Source organism: Lepeophtheirus salmonis, chromosome 1 (assembly GCF_016086655.4).
Source record: "Lepeophtheirus salmonis chromosome 1, UVic_Lsal_1.4, whole genome shotgun sequence".
Classification (NCBI taxonomy): domain Eukaryota; kingdom Metazoa; phylum Arthropoda; class Copepoda; order Siphonostomatoida; family Caligidae; genus Lepeophtheirus; species Lepeophtheirus salmonis.
The window spans coordinates 40,709,047-40,731,996 of record NC_052131.2 but is presented as its reverse complement, the minus strand read 5'-3'; the positions used below and the strand labels follow the sequence as shown (position 1 = coordinate 40,731,996).

At 30.7% G+C, this 22,950-nt stretch overlaps 1 protein-coding gene across 1 annotated transcript; it reads left to right on the top strand.

Annotated features, from left to right (window-relative positions):
* The first annotated feature begins 871 nt into the window (after window positions 1-871).
* LOC121128780 (chymotrypsinogen A) lies at window positions 872-15,175 on the top strand. Its single transcript, XM_040724400.2, has 3 exons — window positions 872-1,174; window positions 1,594-2,964; window positions 14,528-15,175. Exons 2-3 carry the CDS (start codon window positions 1,678-1,680, stop codon window positions 14,645-14,647), a joined length of 1,407 nt encoding a protein of 468 aa, XP_040580334.1. The 5' UTR covers window positions 872-1,174; window positions 1,594-1,677; the 3' UTR covers window positions 14,648-15,175.
* Window positions 15,176-22,950: the final 7,775 nt, after the last annotated feature.

Sequence of the window (22,950 nt, the reverse complement as noted above, 5' to 3'; positions counted from 1 at the left end):
AATGCAAATGAAGAAGAAGAACACACTTCTTCTTCATCAATCTTAAAAATCTTGGGAGGAACATAGATGGCTTTCATCATTGGGGAGGGGGGGATGCCTTAACCCCAAAAATGATCAACACCGTTAAATACCTAATTACTTATATTTATAGGTATATTTTAAATATTTACCAGCAAATGATAATTGCGTTTCAGGCTGATTACACCACTGCACCCTTGGTATGATCAACAGGGAGGCTAATGCAGTTTCTATTCTCAGCAAGCACTACCTGATAGTAACTACGTAGGCCATGTGGGTAAATATTCGGGAAGATGTTGTGTGTATTAGCTGCAAGTCATTAACGAGGCGTTCCCGCCAAGTTGTTTAGAGCAAAGGCAAAATATGTGTTTAATTTAATTTCTTTGATGGGTTTCTCATTATGGAGCACCCAGTAGAGTTAAAGTGAGGAAAATAGGAGACGTGATCCCTGGCTGTAGAAAAATCTAAAAGAGGGCCTGATTAAAATTGTTATTATAACGATCAAGAAAAGTTCCTTGTCATTCTGTACACATAAATAAATAATTATTTATGCATGTAAACCTTTTCACTTTCATTGAGACATCATTATAATATGTACATAGATTTAATTGAAGCCATCATCATCAGGGGTCCTATGGAGTGTGAACCCTCTGGAGGAAGTCGGTCGACTATTACTACCATTACTACGACTACTGCGAGTGCAACCATACGCGCAAAAGGCGAGCCGTATGTAGTACATAATAGTTTTAATATTTAAGTGAAGTGTGCGGGGAAAAGTCCTAAATAAAAAAAAAACAATTCAAGTTCCTACGTAAAAATCATTATTCCATTATTGTTATTTTTATTTTTATTCTGTAATATTGAAGTTCACAAAAAACATGAATTCAGTCTTTTTTGATTGTTCCCAAGTGTTCCATTCTCCCTTTTAATTGTGAAGGAATCAAAGGATCCATCCACATAGGGATACATTTATGAAAAGAGTCAAAACCACACAGATCATACATTCATGAGAGATTCCTTAGTGACAATGAAGAGTTGAATCTAGTCTTCAATTCAGTGAACCTTCCTTCATTGAAATGAGCATTACTTCTTCTTCTCCAGATCATCTGAGCCAGTAGTAGAACTATCAATAGTAACAACGTGCGTCCAAAAAAATGTAAGGCTTTTATAATATTTACTTACTAAATACATACCTTATGAGGAGAAATCAAGACATGACCTTGAGTCTGAGGATATTTTTGCAATACAACTTCTACTCTGTAAATGTTTATATTAGGTCACATTAACCCTGACCTTGAATCAAAGGCATTTTATTTAGAATATCATACTTGTGAATAAAAGTAATGGGGGACCACCGTACCGGCTACCTTTAGAATCAATTAATAATAACGTTTCTACAACTTCCTTTTTTTGTGTGTTTGTGGTTATATTACTTAATGAACGCCTACTACAAGAGCTCACTTTCATTTTTTAAGGTCATGTGGCTCAGGAGGATTGAGCCGGCATATAAATAATGAATATAAAATGTAGCAACATCAAACATAAATTTACTTATGAAAAATCTTATTATTTCAGAGACTGATTTCCCTTCAACAGTTAACAGTAACTGACTCTTTATCTACTTAACTCCACTTGGGTTCAAAATTATATGGCTTTAATATGTTAAAAGTTAAAAGATATGTGACTTTTCTCTTTTTATCTATTTGCCTCCTTGGTTTCAATGAAAGCCAGGCACAAATACGATTGGACTATAGTGGCTTTACAAATCTTCGTCAGAATATATTCAAAGGCTTTTTTAACTTTATAAATGTTGCATATTCAGGTGAAACGTCAACTGCTACAACAACTACAACCACGACAACAACTACAGCCACGACAACAACTACAACCACGACAACAACTACAATCACTACTACAACAACTGTTACCCCTCTTCATTTTGCTCAATCCAAGGTTCTTGAGACTGGAGATTCTACAGATTCGGAACTTTATGGGAATTCAACTCTCCTTGTTGCAGAGAAAAAAGGTATATTGGAGGATGTGACGAACGGTATAACTTCTATCGTGAGTGAGGTTGGAAACTCTCTTATTGGAGGTTTTGACAAGCAACCAGCGGGGCTTACTCTTATTCCCAATCACTGCTGGTATCGTGGAAAACAGTATGATTGTGGACTGAGTTTGAGCTGTGTAATTGGAGGGAAAAAGTCCATGGATTTATGCAACGGAGGGATGATTTGGACTTGCTGTGTTGATCGAGATCAAATTGATAAAATAGATCCGAACCTAGGAGCTATTTCTGATGCCAAATGTGGTGTAGTGTATGATCGAGAGTCTCGTATTGTTGGAGGCAAGGATACTACCTTTGGAAGTCATCCATGGCAAGCAGCTATTGTGAAGCAAAGCTTCCTGAGTAAACGAATAAGCTGTGGAGGCGCTCTGATTGGAGAGCGTTGGGTTATGACTGCTGCACATTGTGTTCATTCGACATCTATTTCTGCCATGCATGTCCGCTTGGGAGAATGGAACGTCCGATCTCAGTCAGAGAAATTTCCTCATGAAGACTATGCTATTGAGAGAAAGGAGGAGCATCCAGAATACAAGAGTGCAACATTTCAAAACGACATTGCACTACTTCGACTCACTCAGGATGTAGTCTATAAAGAACACATTATCCCTGTTTGCTTACCCAGTATTCAGGATGACTTTGAAGGTAATAAAGCAGTTGTTATTGGATGGGGCCGAACTGCACATGGACAAATCACTACACCCAGTGTGCTTCAAGAAGTAACTGTTAAAGTTCTTTCTCCAAAGACGTGTCAAGAGTGGTTTAAGTCCAATAAACGGAAGGAAATTATTTACAAAAATGAATTCATTTGTGCTGGCTATGAAAGTGGAGGAAAGGATTCGTGTCAGGGTGACTCTGGGGGCCCTTTAGTTACAATGAAGGTAAGATCACATTCATTTGCATACGTACATACATAATTGATTACATAATAATTAATTAATTAAAGAAGAAGATAATGCGGAGCATTAGGTCAATAAATCTTAAAAATATTGAATATTTCATTCAGGAAAGTACAGGAAATTCTAGTTTAGTTTAGGGGAAAAAAATAGAAATTTCAGATTTAACCTTGGTAGTAGACATGAAATTGTGTACGCTTTAATCTTAGGGTAAATTACGGTACAAAATTGCGTAGGTTGAAGGCATTTTCAAAGGAAGAAGACATTATTTTCAATGTAAATTTTTTGAAGGAAATATCCCTTCATATTAAACCATCATCATATCAGTCAAAATAAACATCTTTCATCTTCTATTTATTTCTGTATATTCAATAGTACCAAAAGAATAACAACTTAGACTCAAATAACTAAAACTAAAACAGAAATTATAAGTTTAACGAAGGAGCCAGGATCATAAAAATTAATTCAACCATAGATGCCGGAACTGAGAGACACAGTTAAATCCGGAAAAAGAAAACTGCCATTTTTGAAATGAAAAGTATACTATATCCGGATCTTCTTATATGCAAAGTATATCCAAAATCATAATTTTTCGATACTTACATATGTTAATAAGTAATTTTAAAGTTCCCTATTTCGAGGCAATCAGTGTTTGATTAGACCCTGTTTTTGACAGATAATTAGCCTATCTTTCAGCAAAAGTATTTTTCGGAAGCACTCAGGATATTTATCTGTATTGTTTGAAAATCAATGCGAAATGTATTTAAAACGAAACTTACAGAGCAAAAATGTTGGTGCAGGCTTACGATTTGTACCCATAAAAAGGAAAAATCCTCATGGAGATTCTTCCTTATCATGAATTCCTATAATGTTGATAACAAAAAAGAGAAGAAAAATTGATTTCATCCGGATTTTTTACTTCTTGTTCTTCTATGCAAAGTATTTTATGTATTAAAAAATTGGTATGTGAGAGAACTTGGCTATCAGCGTATTTTATTGCATCCGAATTTCTTTTATCCAGATTTGACTTGACTGTACTTTAAATTAATTCCTTTGTTATATTCCCATATATTTTATTCTGTATAGACATGAAGTAGACATGACTCACAAGCCACATATTATTTTTATCCATATTAGTTATCATAATATGACTCACGTTTTAACAATGCCTCTTTTAAAAATCTCGGAAACTAAAGTTATATCGAATTCGAAAGAAAGAACTGTTCATATTTTCAAATGATCAGAAACTCAATTTAAAAAAAATGTGTATTTTATCGATAAGTAATATGTTAGTCTGTAGTGTATATTACTCAATATTTTATTTAAAAAAAGATTGAGTTGCTTAAAGGATTACTTTTGAATTCAATCTGCAAATAATCAAAGCAAACAAAAACAATAATGGCCTTGTTTAATTTTTTATATTTTCTGAGACAAATAAAGATAGCAATGTATCAAATCCATTGATTCTATGAATATGCATAAATTATATAACCCAAGATTAATAGAAATACAAGGTTATACCCTCATGTAATCGGGCTTACTAGAATTTTCAATTTGATGTACCGTAACGACTGTTGGGCAAGACTTACAGATTTGACGTCATAGGTATAACAACAGTACTATAACAGTAACACTCAAAGAGAGTAATATATAGATACCCTTGGTAAAAGTTATACTCTTTGACGGCACTATTAAAAAACGTGGTGGAAGTCAAACATCAGTCGAAAAAGCGTTCTAGTATAATCTTGTATTTCTATTAACAAAGGTATAAACTATAAAATAAGTTAGGCCTATCTGTATGTACATATTATTTATTTCCTGGCTTGAAAAATAAAGTCCTTGTAGCTAAGGGTCCAGCAATAATCCTTGCAATAAAAAAAGCGAACGAATGAGTTAGATCCTTTAATTAAAAAAAAAAATGAGATAGTATACGTCAGGAATAAAATTAGTCAAGAAATTGCCAAAGTTTTTCTACTATTGTCATTATGGGATTCAAATTAATATTAAAGATAGTTTTGCTCAAGAGATAATTTCGGAAAAAAATAATTAAAATATCGACTCTCAGTGGAACTATATTGTGATAGCTATCTACTAGGGTTAAGAGGTATACCTAGAGAAAGGGCTGCGGAGTCTGTAAATAAAATGCTCTACTCCGAATTCAACTCCACGACTCCAAATCTAACAAACAATTTTTTAATAATATATTTTATAGACTATTTAAGTACTATTAAGTCATTTGAGTCTAAAGACTATAAATTTAAATCTAATTTATTATAGATAATTACTCGTTTTATGTAGGTATTAAACAAATATTGAGAATATAAGATATTTAATAAGATGAACAACAAATGAAATGGATCAAAATATATCTGTTGCTAATACATTCATAAGTGTCTGAACATAATTTATGCAGTCGTAACCGAGGAACATTAATACAAACAACTTCTCACTGCAACGTTACTCTTTACTCTGATGAATTTGACTATTCACAAGATCCAGAAATGAATTTGCATAGCTAGTGTCTATGTTCTACCCAACATAATAATTTAGACTTTAGAGATAATCGGGAATTGAGATTGTATAGACTATAGGGCACGTTTGAAATTTGTGCTATAAACTTATAAGCTTTCCAATATCATAAAATAATAGTACTTAATACCAATAATTTTATTACTATTTAGGAACAAAAACTTTACGAACACTCAATATAATCCTTAGATTATAAATAAGTTTGATTTACTTAGATTATAATGAATTTTGTAGCCGTGAGAAGAAAGAAATAAACACAAATCTCAATTCCTATATACCAAGGACATATAGGCTGCAATTACTCAAATGCCGCGACTCAATTTACTCTAATTCCAACAAGGGCAGCCTGTTCATAATGTCAACTACAAAAAAACGCTTCCACTTTCTAGGAAACATCCTTTTGATGTTAACATGGTTCTTAAATAAGCAGTATCACAAGTATCGCTTCCGCCTTCTCCTCGTGTTCTACGAAATGTCCATCTCTATGCCAAATGACTAGCCAAACTCGGGAAGTGCATGGATATTTGCTTTATATCTTTAGTAAAAAAAAGTATGGAAAATAACTAAAATATCCATTCTAAAACCGGGGTTTTTTGTTAGGGGAAAGTTATATAATATTTTTATCAAATTTTCCGATTGATATAACTTTTTTATCTAACTCTACTATGAGATGATGACCTTTTTGGAAAATAAAGTATCGACCTTTCTTAATGTCAAAATGACGTGTTTTTTTTTTTTAGAAAAGAGTACTTTTTTTATTAATATACGTATATGAAATCATATTTAAAAAAATAGGCCATCATTCTTCTCTGAATGCACAAAAGTTTTTTTTTTTTTTTAAGAATTAGATTTTATATATCCTTGAAAAAAAAACAAGGGCACTGCATCTGAATAACTCGGGATTGAAAAAAGAAATAATAACGAACGGAAATGTGATTTGTTCCTGAATGGCAAAGTTAAGTAAATACACCTTCGAAGGAAAACTGCTTTTTATCGTTCCCTGTGCATAATTCATACTTGCATACGTACATATTATGTAGATATGTTTCGCTGTTGGTTCGCACGTAAAACTACGTTACAAGAACCTATTATAGTAAGGAGGAAGGTCTCTACATAAACGGTCTCATTCATTGAAACATAAATGTAGAGTGTAAACGCATGTTTCCTACTCTTTTCTTTCTTTTCTTGAATAATCCTCAATCTTCGTAATATATGTAATAGTTCGGACCTTGACTTCATCAAGGACATGGACAAATATCATTATTATCGTTATTACATTGGCCCTCAAGTAAGCAACAAGAAGTACATCTATTATGGTTGATTTGAATAAAGTGAGGGGTACAACTTTCACTTCAAGGATTTTAAAACCTCTTCCTGTTTTACTCCTTCTCTCACGATCCATTCCGAAGGACAAGATGTGTATGGGATTAATAAATAATTAATTATTCATATTTAGGTATATATACATTGATGCGTGGCCCGTCAACACAAAAGCAAGCTAAAAATATTTTTCCCGAAAGTGAATGTGAATTACATTTGTATTCTTTGACGAATGATCGACAAATTCGTATCAATCAATTATTCTTATTTATCCTTTAGGTAAGTCACAAATGACAATTAAAGTAGCCAAAATTGATCGTCGCAATAAAAGAATGAATAATTGACAAAAAAAAAAAAAAAAAAAAAAGTCAGACTAGTTACTTAAATCAAATAAAGATTCTAAACTATATCAAAAAACCCATGGGTATTTCCACTCTTCTCAAAATTTAAATATAAAACCTGTAATTGATTTAAATATGTCTATGAAATATTGGGTCGGTTGTTGGTGGCGCCGGGACAATAGGGGCCCTTTCTCCCCCCCCCAGACACTTTTGCGTGATTTTTCATAATTATCAGAGTGAAAAAAATTTAATCTTGTCTAAAAAATTTAAATGTCATAACTTTCGAGAAAAACAAAAATTAATTTCCCTTTTAAAAAAAAATCTTATTCGTTTAAATTTAGTCTCTTTTTAAAAGTTTAATTGTCAAATTTGATTTTTATGAAAAAAAAGCTTTTCTGTCAAAATTGTCAAAAAAGCCGACCCCCCCCTAAATAAAAATATCCTGCCAACTCTTCTGAGGCTTATTCAATTTGGACTCTCCACTTGAATACATTCCGGCGCCGGTGCTAAATGTATATGTAGAGTAAAAAATAAATTGGGGTTTTCACCATTTCTTGATTTATGTTGTAGATTTATTTTATGTTGATGCACAACATATTATAGATGTTTAAATAAAATATATACGTTAATCATTTTTGAAGTTAATATTTTTGAGCCTGCCTTGAATTTGATCACCTTTTCTTTATTGAAGATTTTTTTTCCTTTTTTTAGATAATAACGAGAAGAAAGAGGGCTCAAGCCCCTTGCAGACCCCACATCTATTTTTATTTATATGCTATATATTTGTGACTATTAACCATTAATTTCAAGTCTTGCGCTTTTAGGTTGAGTTCCTACGTATAAGTTATGACATATGAGTAGAGTTGATATGTTTGTAATGAAGAAACTAGCTTTAAAAATCAAAAAAGGAACAACGGTTATTTTGTGTAAATTGATTTAAAAATGTATTATAAAATGAATATATATGAATTTAAACATAACTAGGATGTTTTTCCTACAGAAATGTTATTTTAAATGTAGAAAGGTATCCAATAACTCTCCCTTCTCCTCCTCGCCCTCTTCTTTCCCTTACAAAAATGTCAACTCTGCTTATGATTAACTTTGTAAATAAATTAGTTCATATTCCCTCCCCCCCGGCCCCCCCTGCGGTCTCTTTCAACACGAGTCGTTCACAGCTTAACCAGATATAATTCTGGGTATATCTTAGTCCGAAGTACAACTACTCTCGCCTTCTCAGTTCTGTAAAAAAAATAAAAATACTTGAAACCCATAATTCCCGAAGTTTATTTCTACAGTCGAAATCCTTCTTATTTTGCCAACTCCATTCTGATCCATGTTATACGTTCTACCTATGTATGTTTATGAACCTTGAAAAGATTAGAAACTAACTCCTACATTAGAATATATGTGTAAAGAGCGTGGGTTAGGTTCAGAGCATCATGGAGAATTTGTCAAATGAGCAATTTAATTGGTATACACTTAACATACATTCTGGGCTGCTTTTGTTGAGGTTAAATAAATAAGGAATACTGATCCGTAAAATATTAGGATATTGGTGCTTTAAAAATATACATTTTATCCTCATAGGGTTGTCATTCTTACTCATTGAGTTATTTGGAGATAATATACCAAGGTAGAAGAGATCATTTGACTGTAATAGGTGATTTTATAACCTTCTATTAATATTTACAAATAGCATGTTAGAGTAAGCGTTTGTTCTAAATCTTTGTTGAATATGTATTCAAAATATGCGAAAGACAAGACTAATTGAATTAATTCATTTTTAACATGCAAATCGATTTAATGTATTCGTGGAGTTATACCACTACACAGTGATTTCCCCTAACTGTATTCTTCTTCTTTTTTGTCACCTATCGATTTTTTACTTCTTGTCATGTCCTTTATCTTTGTCCTGAACATTAATTGTTTGAACACGAATTACCTCATGTTAAACTGTGAACCTATAATAAAATGAAATGAATAATACTTCAACAAGATTTCACTAAGTAATAACTGATTTTGGGTCTTTTTTATTTCTCTTTTTGGAGAAAAATGGGGTTATCCCAAGGCTAATAGAAATACAAGGTTAGACCATTATGTAATCAGGCTTTCTATAATTTTCTATTTGTTGTATTATACCAACTGCGGGGTAAGACAGGCATATTTTGACAAAACACGATACCAATCATAGTCTATGACGTCACTTTTGCTAAAATTTTCAATTTGATGTATCATACCGACTGCTGGGTAAGAAAAACAGATTTTCACTGAACGCAGAATCACTCATACACTATGACGTCAATATTAAAAAGCGTGGTGGAAGACAAACATCAGTAGTACACGCGTTATGGTATAAGTCTAGTGTTGTGGAAATCGTGTTTTGTGCAAGCGCGCCTGCAAATACAACTTCAACTTTCTGGTTCCTCTGTTTTCTTTCGGACATAAACAAACCTTCATTAATAAATCATACTTGATGGCCGATGGGTAATTTCGAACATACTTATAAGATTATGATTTTTTTTAACATTACAACTTATCTGAAAATTTACTAGATATAGAAGCTTTCCTTCACCAAAATATAGCTTTACTTGGTACTATTTAATCTAAATAATATTATCAAGAAAATGTCTTAATGTTAGTTATAATTTATTGTATGATACAAATAGTATTAAATATTAATTGTCATATTATAAAACTTTGGTTACGAATATCAATATACAAGCTGGATATAACAAATCGTAAATAGCATGTGTGTAAATTAAATGCAAACTATAATCATTTTTGCAGGAGGCTGTAGATGTTCATTCCTTACATGGGGACGTAAAACCATTTAGATAAAGAAAAATCTGTCACGACAATCTAAGTCTAAGGGAGAAATAGTCTTAAATTTGGTTGAAATACTTTTACTTCGAGAGGAAGTTACTTCGTGGTAAGAAAGGCCACTATGCAAGAGTATGCAGGTGTCTAAAAGAAAATTCTATTTCAATCATCAAATATATTCAAAAATTTGAACTGAATAAATTATCCATCGATGAATTGAATGTCCATGGAAATTACTTCAAAAATATAATAGCTACATATGACAGTGGAGCACTTATATCTGTCGCTGGATCAAGAGTTCAAAGTAAATATCTATTCCAGCCCAATGAAAAGAGTATCGTTTAGAATATATCTTTAACTAAAATTATTTATTTATTTACACATGAAGCAAGAGGGATTGTTGTATATTATTAATATATAACTTCCCTATAAATAACTTTATAAATGTATATTATATTCTGTAAATTTATGCAAAACAAAATATATTGTTAGTTAGAGAACATCAAACCCATCATTACAGGAAGTGTACTTATAACTTCTTAGTGACCACCAAAGGATGAATAGATAACTATGTCACAAAATCTAAAGAATAGAAATGAGGCAATAAAGCAACAAATTATTTAAAAATATTGTTAATATTTACGTATTGACAATTAAATGATAAATTAAACCGTTTAATTCTCTTTCATCTCCTTGAATCTTGTGTTTCTTGAAGACTTTTAAGTTGTTGATGTGATGAGAGGTTTTGGAGTGGTGGATTACTTGCCATAAAGAACAAGATGGGCACGAAAAACCGCAAAAATGGCAAGATATACACTAATTTTCCTAATAATAATTCCACACATCAGTACCTCCGTTGTTAGGTTGTGAGCAATTTCTAACAGTTATTGAATATTTGGGTGGAAAGGATTGGCTAATAGCTAACAACTGATTTGGAGGTAATTTTTTCTGTTTATTTTTGGAATAAAAGTTCCAAAAAATAATAAAGGCACCGACGTGAATTAGCATAAAAATGTAGATTACATTTTGTTTTAGAACTATGAATTTTTCTATTCTTTGTTAGTGTTCTGAACGTTGATTGGTTTAAATCGAATATATTAAATTGAGAAAAATTCCTTACTATTAATTGAAATATAGTTCTACTGCTGATAATAATTGACAAGAATTTTAGGGCTTTTTCTTTCTTTTTGGAAGAAATGTTTTTAGATTAATAAAGATACCACTATGGATGAAAATAATACTATCCACCGCCATGTTTAAAAAAAAAGAAATTGAAAATTAACAAGGTCTCCCAGACAATTTGAAGAATGTTTTGGAGGAGAGCAGATTAGTTTTCATGACGTTGCATTAAATTAGCTTCAAGCTGCTATAAAATGAAAAAAATAAACACATGTCCTGCACTGTATCTAGCAATGATATAGGCAGGAATAGCTCCAATGTATACTTCCAGTACAACAAGGACTTACACATGCCGTGTGGTCCTTTGAAATCTGAATACTTACTAATTCAATCACTAATAAAGTTTGAATGATTGAAATTAGTTTATATTTCGATATATAAAAGCATAAACAATTAGTTACTAATTAAAACAAACTTGAGCTTACGTATAAGTCGAGAGAATGAAACTTGAACGTGATCGATGAATTTTCATTCCCGCACTCCAAGCAGTTGGGTGTCTTAAGGACCATCTTCTATACCGTCGGCAAGTCCAAAAAGTTTTTGGAAAGGGCCTTGTGATGGCGGAGAGGCCATTTTTGACACCAACAATTAAATAAACCCATCTCCGCAGTTGCAAGACTCTTTTGAATGAGTCTTTTGAGTTCTTTTGAATTATTTTTTTACACTTTTGGCCCCCTAGATCTCTGATGGCAATCCCCTCGACTACACCTTTTGGGTGCATGTCGAGGGAAAGCTCTGCAGTGTCTTTCATCCAAACACCGAGGCCCTCAAAGCCACAGTCAACGAGTACTGGGACGCTATGACAGAAGACTACATCTGCAGTGGTGGCAGGCCTACCGCCACCACATTGAAATCATCATTGCCGATAACAGCCGCTAGATTCATGATTAAGAGAGCTCAAACACCCATCTATTTATAGTATTATTTTTGTTGAAATTATATTGTTAATTAATAAATTATATCTTGTTGAATTTTAAAATTTTTAATGGACTACTAAGTATAACTCCTCAGTGTTTTGTGGTTACAATTTATAATTTATACCTATATGTTTTCTCCTCAAGAATGAAAGAATAATATTAATAGCTTTCGAAAATATAATAACAAATATTCAGGTAGAAACTGCAAAAAGTTGGGCCCTCTTCCATTATAATATAATTTTGATCTAGCGTGTATTACATATGTGCCCACAAATTCAAGCTAGAGTATTTTTTACCAAAATTGAATGTGGATTACATTTGTATTCTTCGAAGAATTATCGTCAATTTTTATGAATAAATTATTCTTATTAAACTTTTGAAGGTGGTACAAATTGCACTTAAAGTGGCCAAAATTGATCGTCACAATAAAAGAATGATAAGTTGATAGATTTATTTGAAAAGGGCCATATTTGGGCCAATATTAGTCTCTTAAATCCAATAAAGGTTCTTTGATATCTTAAATCATCCCATAAATTAGAATAAAAAGCCTATAACCCACTCAAATATACATATATATCAAATATTGGAATGAAAGTATATATGAAGTACAAAAATATTTGGGGATTTTCTCCTTCCATGATTTTTGATCAAGACTATTTTAAGTCGACTTACCATATATATTATTATATCATATGTAAATCCATTGCCAAATAATATATTGCATAATAGCAGGCTTGTAAGCGTTCCGCTATTTTGGCGTTTCGTTCCATATTACAATAATAAGGTAGTACCATATACATACACTGTACGATATCAAATTGCGAATTCCACTTTGATATTGTCGGGGAGCCCTCATTTGAGAACTAGGATTCAAGATTTTTTAACACAATAATTTGGTAAATATTTACGTTCAAATGAGTTACAACTGACTAAAATCGGTCCATTCATTGTCGAAATGGAGGTCAAAATGCGAAGTATGGCCTATTTGATTCGCGCCCAGCACAGCACCAAGACAAGAAAAACTGGACCGTGGACTCGTCGAAAAACTCCTGGAACAACCTCTACCTTACTTACTGGATCGATTGGGTTCCGCCGGGAAACCAGACTAAGTTCCCAGCCTCCTCGATGATGCTGGTAATTATGGCATCAGACGGGAAGAGGATGCCCACGTATTAATTCCAGGAAGGCCTAAAAATCGGGGTCAAGGAGTACCAGGATGTCCTCGAGGAGATAGTTTTACCCTGGATGAAGTCCAACCCCCCAAGCAGGAAACTATTTGTTCCAACAGGACTCCGCTCCGGAGTACAAGGCCAGGACCACCTAGCAATGGCTGTAGGATAATTTTTCCGATTTTTGGAAACACGATTTGTGGCCTCTCATTTTTAGTGTTCAATGTAAAAAAATATTCCGTTCAGCGTTCCGTTCATTGAACGCAAGTTCCATGGAACACCGTTCAATTTTGTGTTCCGTTCACAAGCCTGCATAAAGGATCCATCCCTGGCACTTTCAAGTGTATTACAACAATATACAAAGGAAATCTTTTTATAGCTTTATTTAAATAAAAACATTCTAAAATCATGGGATGAATTAATTAGTTTTATATACCTATTATAGTATTTACTACACTTGGGTAACTTGTGTAATACTAGAATATAATTACTAACATCATTTGACAAATGAATGTGGATTATAATGATTAAAATCTGTGTTTAATATGTAGTAGAATGGAATGCACATATGTTATGTATTTAAATTAAATAGGAGTGAATGTCAAAAGGATTTGACCTTGTTCACATTGATATATATACATATGTATAATAACATAGAGTCGTATTCTTTTTTTTTTTTTTTTTTTTCATGGTCAACGATTTAAAAGGATGATCAGTTCATTTTTTTTCTATACACACTTTAAATCCACAAAAGAAATTTTATATGTTAAATAAAAAATGTTAAAGCAGAGTCAACAGTTTATCCCTAAGATCCCACCTCTTTTTCTACATATCATATGCGATGACCTTGTCTACGCCTATCAACAATGACATTGACAAGACTTTCTCGATGGCTACATTATATTTTTTATCTGTATACGGAGTACGTAATACACAATTATAAAAAGTACATAATTTATAAAACAACCATCCAACAAAGTCAATTTTTAAGGTTTTGTGACATATGTATACTTTGATTGAAGTTCCGTTTTAGTAATATGTTATAATGTTTAATTAATCAATTACCATTTATAACTATCACAGTATCGCCAACTCAAAATATAATGCTTGTGTACATGGATAAAATAAACTTACTCGAGTCTCTAAATATTATAATTCTTATTATGACCACAAGTCTGTTTAGACACAATGTAGAAGCATTATCTTTTAGTTGACCGTATTATGATGGTATTCACCCTAGTATGTATTAATAAATCATTATTATTATTTTCAGGATGATAAATCTACTTTAATTGGTCTTGTCTCATGGGGTATCTCTTGCGCAAAACCCAAACTACCCGGAGTGTATACAAATATTGCTAATTACGTGTCCTGGATTAATAGCAAAATTTAACTCATTTCATTTATTTATACACATCTATATATATGTATATATAGACATACAAAATCTTATTTATTCAAAAATCATGCAATTTTTTAAAATAATTCATACAGATAATCATCAATTTTTCCTTAACTTTTTTTTAGACAATAAATATTTATTTTTTCAAAAAGTAGAATCAATGCCTTAAAAATGTATATGCATATCTATTTTTGAAGTGATTCACATTGAATTTTGTTGGTTTTAAGTTTTAAACAAAGTAAAAGACGTTTCCTGGTCTTATATCAGTATTTTGAAATAATTATAAGAAAAACAAATAAGAATTGTGTACAAGATTTATGGGCATTTGAAGGAAATTTTTTAAGTTACTGTACATACATTGGAGTGATTTTTGAAATATGTAATTTATATTTTTCTATATTATTAATTTAATATCCTAATGACCGAGGTGTATTTCTCAAATAAGTTAATTAATAACTCTAAATGTGTTGTCATAAAATATTTACTTTTGTACAAATAATAAAATGCCTGAGAAAGTAATCGTGTTGTACTCTTTATCAAGGTTAATAAGAATATGACTGATGTTTGACTTCCACCACGCTTTTAATATTTGACGTCATAGTAAATGAGAAGTTGGGTGTTTTGTCAAAATCTGTTTTTCTTACTGAGCAGTCAGTACGATACATTAAATTGAAAATTTAAACAATAGTGACGTCATAGACTATGAGTGGTTGCGTGTTTTGTCAAATCTACCTGTCTTGTCCAGCAGTCGGTACAATACATCAGATTGAAAATTCTAGAAAGCCCCATTTCATGATGGTATGATTGTATTTCTTGCTCTTTATTATGTTTTAGAGGAGTGTTTCTGGCCACATACATAATATATGGATACAGATACTTGTCATACATCAAGCTTCTCAAATTATGTTCAAGATGCACCTCAAGGAGTTTGAAAAACAGACAAGATCAAAATTTTGTGTACAATGGTGCACCACAATATAATAGTTATCGCGTTAATGCACTCTAAGATAAATTTTTAAATTATAAATTATTATATTCTCTCCCTCTGAAAAATGTCAATAACTGTAATATGATTGAATATAATTGAATGTCATCCATTGTTATTAAACTCCTTATATTCACGAGGAAATACATAATATATGAAATATTTATCATTAATTTAATTTTGAATCCTCTCTTACGAATCAAAGTTACAATTTTACCAATCTAACAATTTATTGAATTACATTATGTAAAAAAAAATTGTACCCAGGTTTTAATGGTAATTTGCTTATATGTTAAAAAACACAAAATTAGAAATTTCCTTATGTAGTCCAAAATTGATTCTTTGATATTTTTTTTGTGCAGACAAAGGATTAAGTCTCATTTTTCAATATAAAGAAAATAAGTAAATGAAAAAAAAACCTTTAAAATAATAAAAGAAAGACAACTTTAAATTTAGGGCGGTCTTAACTTTTACATGGCCCCTATGAAACGGATTGCATAGGAGCCCAAATCCCAATCTGCAAAATCATAAGGATAACAAGTTAGGTCTTTGGAAGACAGAACCCAATGGGCTGCATAGGTAGCAGTTATCTAAGTCCGGCCTTGTTTACGCTAAAGAAGAAATACTTACCCTCAATTTTTTATAGAGTACCTTCAATACCGTATTACTTATGAAGTTATTAAAGGTTTAATTTTGGAAAAATGAAGATTAAACAATCATCATTTTGGAGAACAAGCATAAGTGGGACAATGTTATGTTAATAAAAAAATATTCAAATATAGTTTTTACTTTAGATGACTGAAGTGCTGAGTAACTATTTTACAAATTCGATGTCAAAAACATTTTACCGAATGCAATTTGGTAGAATGTAGATTTTAGATTTAAATAAATAAATCTACATTCAATTATAACTATTGAAGTCTTCACTGAGCCTTCAATGAGGAAAACGGTAATTTTTACTATAGCATTTATTTATATTTTTTGCTTATGATCAATGAAATTTCCTTATTTTCAAGCGGAGATCAAAATATTGTTAGTTTAATGTTCTTTGCTTTGGTCTAAGCAGTCCATCTAGAATTTTTACCAAACTGATGAGTTGTGTAATTTAATATTTGAGATAATAAATACATACATCATATAGTAATTATCTTCAGAGCAGCAGGTATCAATCTTTCTTACCGTCTCAAGCATACTATATAATTTTCTGTATCCCGTACTGTACCTAGATTTACTATTCTAAACTTCGAAGGGAATTATATTACTCTTTTGCCTATATAAATAAAAGCCTCATTAAGTTATAAGTACGATTATTTTTTTGATAAGTCAGGATAGGTGCACCCTAGATAGATATGTAGTCATAGAGCTTAGATTAAAACTTAATACAATAGGTTCCATATTTCAAAAACGTATTTAAATAAGCAAATTTTTAAGTTAAATATAGATTTTCTAAGTACAAAAAGATCTTACAAGTCCATCGGATCTTTTCATGCTTATGTGCACACAAAAATTGTTGTTAACTTTAACTTTGAAGATATTAAAATTTATCATTTGACTTAAGATCTTTGAGCGATTTTTTAGGGCAAAAAGAGTACTAAAATTTTGAAAAATGAGCACTCAAAATATAAAAATTGAGTAATTTTTATTTAAAGAAAAATACAGTTTTATAAAGATAATTTAAAGTAACTATTTTTGTTTATATTTATCATAATTTATTCAAAAAAAAAAAAAAAAAAGATTCAAAATGAACATTTTTTTTGAGCAATTGAGCAATCGCACACAAATACTAAGTCTACTTATAATCTATTATATCATATTTTTATCAATGACAAAAAATTAATTTAAATCCATTATTTTATTAATTTGGTTTTCGAGCTCTATGGTAATGAAAAATACCTTCAAACATTATGATGTTTTTGTGCTCACGAAACCTTTTTTAACTTAAAAACTTGCAATGTCCCAAGATTAATAGAAATACTAATAATTAATCGAATAATAGTAGTTCTGTAAACCTTGCAATATCCTTAAAGATATTTTTTATCTTTTTGTTTTTATTTGTTGTGAGGGTTTCTTCTCTATACGTTAAAGCCCAATGATTTAAAATCTATATTCTAAGGTTTTATATTCATTAAATTATCGAATTACAAGAGAATTTTGTTGTGACGGTAACAATGAAAGATAGAATGGAAGGTGTAGAGGAGAATTAGTATGAGTAAGTCTTTATTACATTGTCACACTACCCTGCAGAATCTAGCCTGTTAGGGTATTACAACTATCACAGTACTATAAAACTACTTACGATAGTAAGAAGATTGAGAGAGGGAGAAACGGAATTGTGATAATACACATCAGATTTCAAGTTCCTAAATAAATGTTCAATATACTTCTGAAGTAGATATTAAAGAAATGGCTGCTGCTTTGTTAAAACTTGCATTATTGACCTAGGTCAGTGGTAAAGAGAAGGGGGAGGGGTTATGTCAACTATTTTTTCAAAAACTTACAGCGTCAGTCTTAATGAAAATTGACAACGAAATAACATGAGTTACATAAAATAGATTTTAAGCAACCCCATTTTCTAGTTTTGTAAAATATTATGAAGTGGAAAATTAAGGTTTTCTCTTTAAGAAAAAAAAGAAAGAACATTTTTCGTTAGACAGTTTACTTTTAGTCTGTCTCAATGAACCATCTATTAAAACACAATAATGAATCTTCATTATTTTCCATTCTAGCTCTTCATAATTCATAAACCATTTATTTTATTGACATCAAATTCTTAATCAAGAGTTATGAAGTATTCATTCAAACTAGAAAGTCTGGATATGGATATACTAGGAGATTGGGCTGGAACTTTATTCCATTAAAATGAATCAATTTCAATATGCGTATAAATGACCTATGTTTACCCATAACCTCGTTCTCAGAGGATCAAACACATATTTAATCATTCCAAAAGAATAACGAGGACAAATACCTTCATGACTCTTCGATCTAAAATATTTCACTCTCATCAAATATAATTATTAGATTTAAAGTAAACTTTACTTTTCGTTGAAAGCATATATTTTAAGATAAATAAATTTGTAATAAAATGAATACAGATTGATCTTAGGCAAATACAATATAAATAAATCTTATCTCCTTGATAATATTGTTTGATGAATCATCTGATGAACTTATCAATTTTTGTTCAAAGAACTGTGCCTCGAAATAACAACTCCGATGGACCGTAAAACATTCAATTTAATTTAAAAAGAGGTAATTTTTTAGGGGAAAAAATACAAAATTTTCTCTTTATGTACAATATTTATTGTAACATCCCAGATCTATATTTATTCCCGTTTATTCCTAAAAAAATGGAGAACTGTCTGCGACTAAGATAAATCATAGTAATACCTATAAAATAAAATATAACACACTGATTACAAATAAGTTATATCTCGTCACATTCCTATTACTCAAATCTTTAAAAAATGTACGTCAGTCCCTATGGAGATTTCTTACTTGTTATCATATCTAATATGCTTTCAAACAATGAATAAAAATCAAAGATATTTCAAAAAAAAATTGTTATATGTATTTCACCTGAATTTAATCAAAAATCCCTTTTTATTTCTTTAAAAAATAATAATGAAGAATCAACGTTATAGGGGAAATCTATTGTTTCTCAAAAATGAGACAAAACCATAAAAATATAAGAATATATACCTACAAAAGATGTAAGGATTGTATCCTTTGAATAAATCCTTCTGAGAATGAATCCCATCATCTATATTGTAATCAGATCATGAAGAAAAAAAGCTATGAACATTTTTCCATAAAGTTGTATATTAATAGTACTTAAATCAGGCCATAAAACGGGAAAGACAGTAAATAAAAAGTAACTAAATTTTGTACATTGATGGATGTATGGATTTAAAAATGAGGGAAAGAGACATAGAAAGGAATCGAAATCATGGTCTGTTTTTGCATGAACATGAATTAGTAATTAGTATGCCTCAAGACATGACATGGCACTTTAACAGTATATATTTAAGTATTATGGAGGTAATTTTCTGACTTGTTAATCCATACATATTTATAATAAAATATCTACTTAAAATATATATAGAGAGAAAGAAATGGAAAAAAAGGGCATTAAATAGTGTCCGCATATATATATGTATAATTATATATTATTATAATTGTTATAGTATAAAGAGAGATCCACGAAAAGAATTCCAATCCAAGTATAGTATCCAATAATGCTGATTTATATTATAAATAAAATATTAAATAATAGATTCTATGATTGAAATAGTTTGGTCATTTTGTAAGTAGTTAGTTGAAATGTCAATTAGCTGCTTCGCAAGCGTCAATCCATTCATTGTATACATCTAGAGGCTCGGAAAGGAAATTAATGGTCGCTTGAAACATTTCCATACAAATGGTGCACTGGACTCGACCCGTGTTTCGAGGTTTATCCATTTTCACTTCACAGGACTTTTCGTGATTGCAAAAGGGACAATTGAAGAGCACATCCAGTGGCATTATGTTTTTCTTCTTTGGCCCTGCAGAACGCTTGGATTTTCGTCGACCCATATCGCTGTTACTATTTCTGAGGAACCCTTGAGACTGAAAAAGGCTTGAATTATGGATTAGTTAGTAATAGGAGTCGAGTCCAATTGGCAATTACAAAGTGGTAAATCCAAGTCAAGGCTTTGTGAGTCATTATTGGAGAATATCAAAAAAGAGATTCTCTTTGATTGGTATGATTAGAATTTTACGTCACTTCAGCTGTGTTTCAGTTTTTTGGCTACTTTTGGGGGGAAAAATTCACCAAGAAATACAATGACTTTTATACTCTTTCTAAGAAACTCAAGAGAGGCGGTTCAAGATCTTTTGAAGGCCGTAACTCGTCTAAGAATGAGTGGATGTGGTTTGATTATGAAAGAGTTAGGAGAAAAAAGAAGTTGTTGGATGGATTTCAATCATAGTCCATACAGAATATTAAAATAGCTAGAACTGCGAAGTTTTTATGTGAAGGTTGTTATGGACTCGAGATGGCGTCAGCCCAACACTATAAGCTGGGACTATATAAAGTCTATATTGAATCTTATTTTCATACCATACGTCTATACCTTCGTAGGGATAGAAGAAAAAGAAGAAGAAGATGAAAGAAGTATAATGTAGATATATTGTAGCATTGAAGGGATATATCAAGTCATTTATGAACATTTTTCAATAGATTTGTTTTAATTCAGAGAAAATATAGCATTATATTAATATTACATACCTATATATTTTTAATAAATAAAGAAATGAATTTATACTAGAAACTTAAGAATATTAAATGAAAATCAAGTAATAAGCATAAATGTGCAAATAAAAACATAATATAATTTGTAAGCACTGATCCAATTGTTCCAAATACATATATTTATTTTCTAATTACAATTTTTATATGGAAAAATCTCAACCCAATCTATTGTTTTTTATATCCGGATACATAGCCTCTTCCATCATTAAGTTTTTCAAAACTAAAGATCGCGAATGCACGACCTTTTGATTTCTGAGAAATCAATGACTCTTGGTGTTGAATTTTCTGGCGAAGATCAAGCTATTTGTCAATTTATTAGAAACGGGAGATTCCTATCTTTCTATTGGAATGAAGTGTAAAAAACAACATCATTTTGCTCAAGTTGGATTTGAATAGTTCATATATCTAGTAAAGATCTCATAAATGAGGCTAATAGTAGCATACATACACTCGGGTAAAAAAAGGTCGAATCCTCATAGTGCAAGTTCCAGGAAAATTACTAACTTATATTGTAAATCTTAAATTTTCATTTGTTTTGTTTAATGAAGGATTTACTTTATAAAAAGTGTTTTATTCAGATCTTCTGTTGCCTCGTAAATAAAAAAATCTTAATGTATTAAGTACTTTGATTCAAATTGATTTTCATAAAAAAAAGTAATTGGGCATAGTCAATTAAGTTTTCACGAATATCACTCATTTCGTATTTTGGATGAGCCCTCTTTTAATGAGAAACTATACATAAAATTTTACATGCGTAAATCGTAAAAATAAAATAAAATTTGGAAATATTGCAGCTGGTAGGAAAAAAATAAGCACATCAGCCTAAAATATACAATTTCAGGTACAAACGAACAAATTTTCAAGTATCTAGCTCCAAATGTTTTTATATACCATCCATTTTAATGACTGACGCTATTTTTTTCATGCATCAATAAAATTAGGAAGTAGGTGTAATATTTTATTTTTTTAAATGTTTCTGTACAAAAAATAGTATAAATTAGATTTTAATTTAAAGCTTATTTAACTTCCAATAAAATGATATTTCAATCCACCCTTTAGTCCTTTTTTATCAGTAGATATGTCTACCAAAAGGCAGGAATTTATCTTAAAGTGTGAATTTTTGATTCCGTTTGTCACTCGAGACCTATTTTTTAAACGGTAATAGCACAAAAGTTATGGAAGAAATAACTAAACAAACAGTTTTATTTTAAAGGGCTGGACGTTATATATAATTTGAACATAAATAATGGTTTTTTAATGTACATTGTAGATTCTATTGTTCTATTAAATTGGGATTTCAAAATTTTTGTCACGGCAAAAATTGTCATTTTGGGGAAAATTGGTCACAAATTCAAATTTCTTGGCTAAACAACACGAAATACAGGATTGAAACTATAAAAATAATAATTTGCAAACATTTTTACTCTAGAAAATACTTATTAAACAATTTTCAATGTTTATTTTCTACTCTAAATATTTGTTTCACACTTTTGGCAGTAAAACCGTGTTCAAATCTTCAACTTTTTCGTAAACTCATATGAGCTTAGTCTAATTATAAAACAGTAATAGATGTTGTAGTTCAATATTTACATCACGTGCTATTTTATTTAACTCTTCCAATTTTGGGTAGCATTTCAAATCCCCAAAAAATTGTTTTTGTGGTGAAAATAATGGACTCCCTTCACTTTCACAGCTCAAAATCAAAGTTAAAGTAGATATTTGTTAAAAAGTTTTCTAAAGTAAATTGTCAAAAAATAATTGAACAGAATTTGCCATTCTTAAATAAAGTGTCAACTTCAAATCGGGTTTTTACAAGATTATATAGTATGTTTCATTGAAAAAAAATTAAATATTATATTTTTCATTGAACTTTGAATAATAATGTAATTAATTCATAACGATGATAATGTATTTATATGTTATTTGCCGAACAGAAAGGGATAGAAAACTTCATTGAGACTGTGTCGATTCTTAATTCATGAGTTTGGAAGGATCAAAATAATGTGATTTTAAGTA

Bases quoted from the DNA above. Each gene is read 5' to 3' on its own strand.
- LOC121128780 (XM_040724400.2), top strand. From the start codon at position 1,678: ATGTTAAAAGTTAAAAGATATGTGACTTTTCTCTTTTTATCTATTTGC. The intron at 2,965-14,527 runs GTAAGATCACAT...TATTATTTTCAG, and splicing joins GCCCTTTAGTTACAATGAAG to GATGATAAATCTACTTTAAT.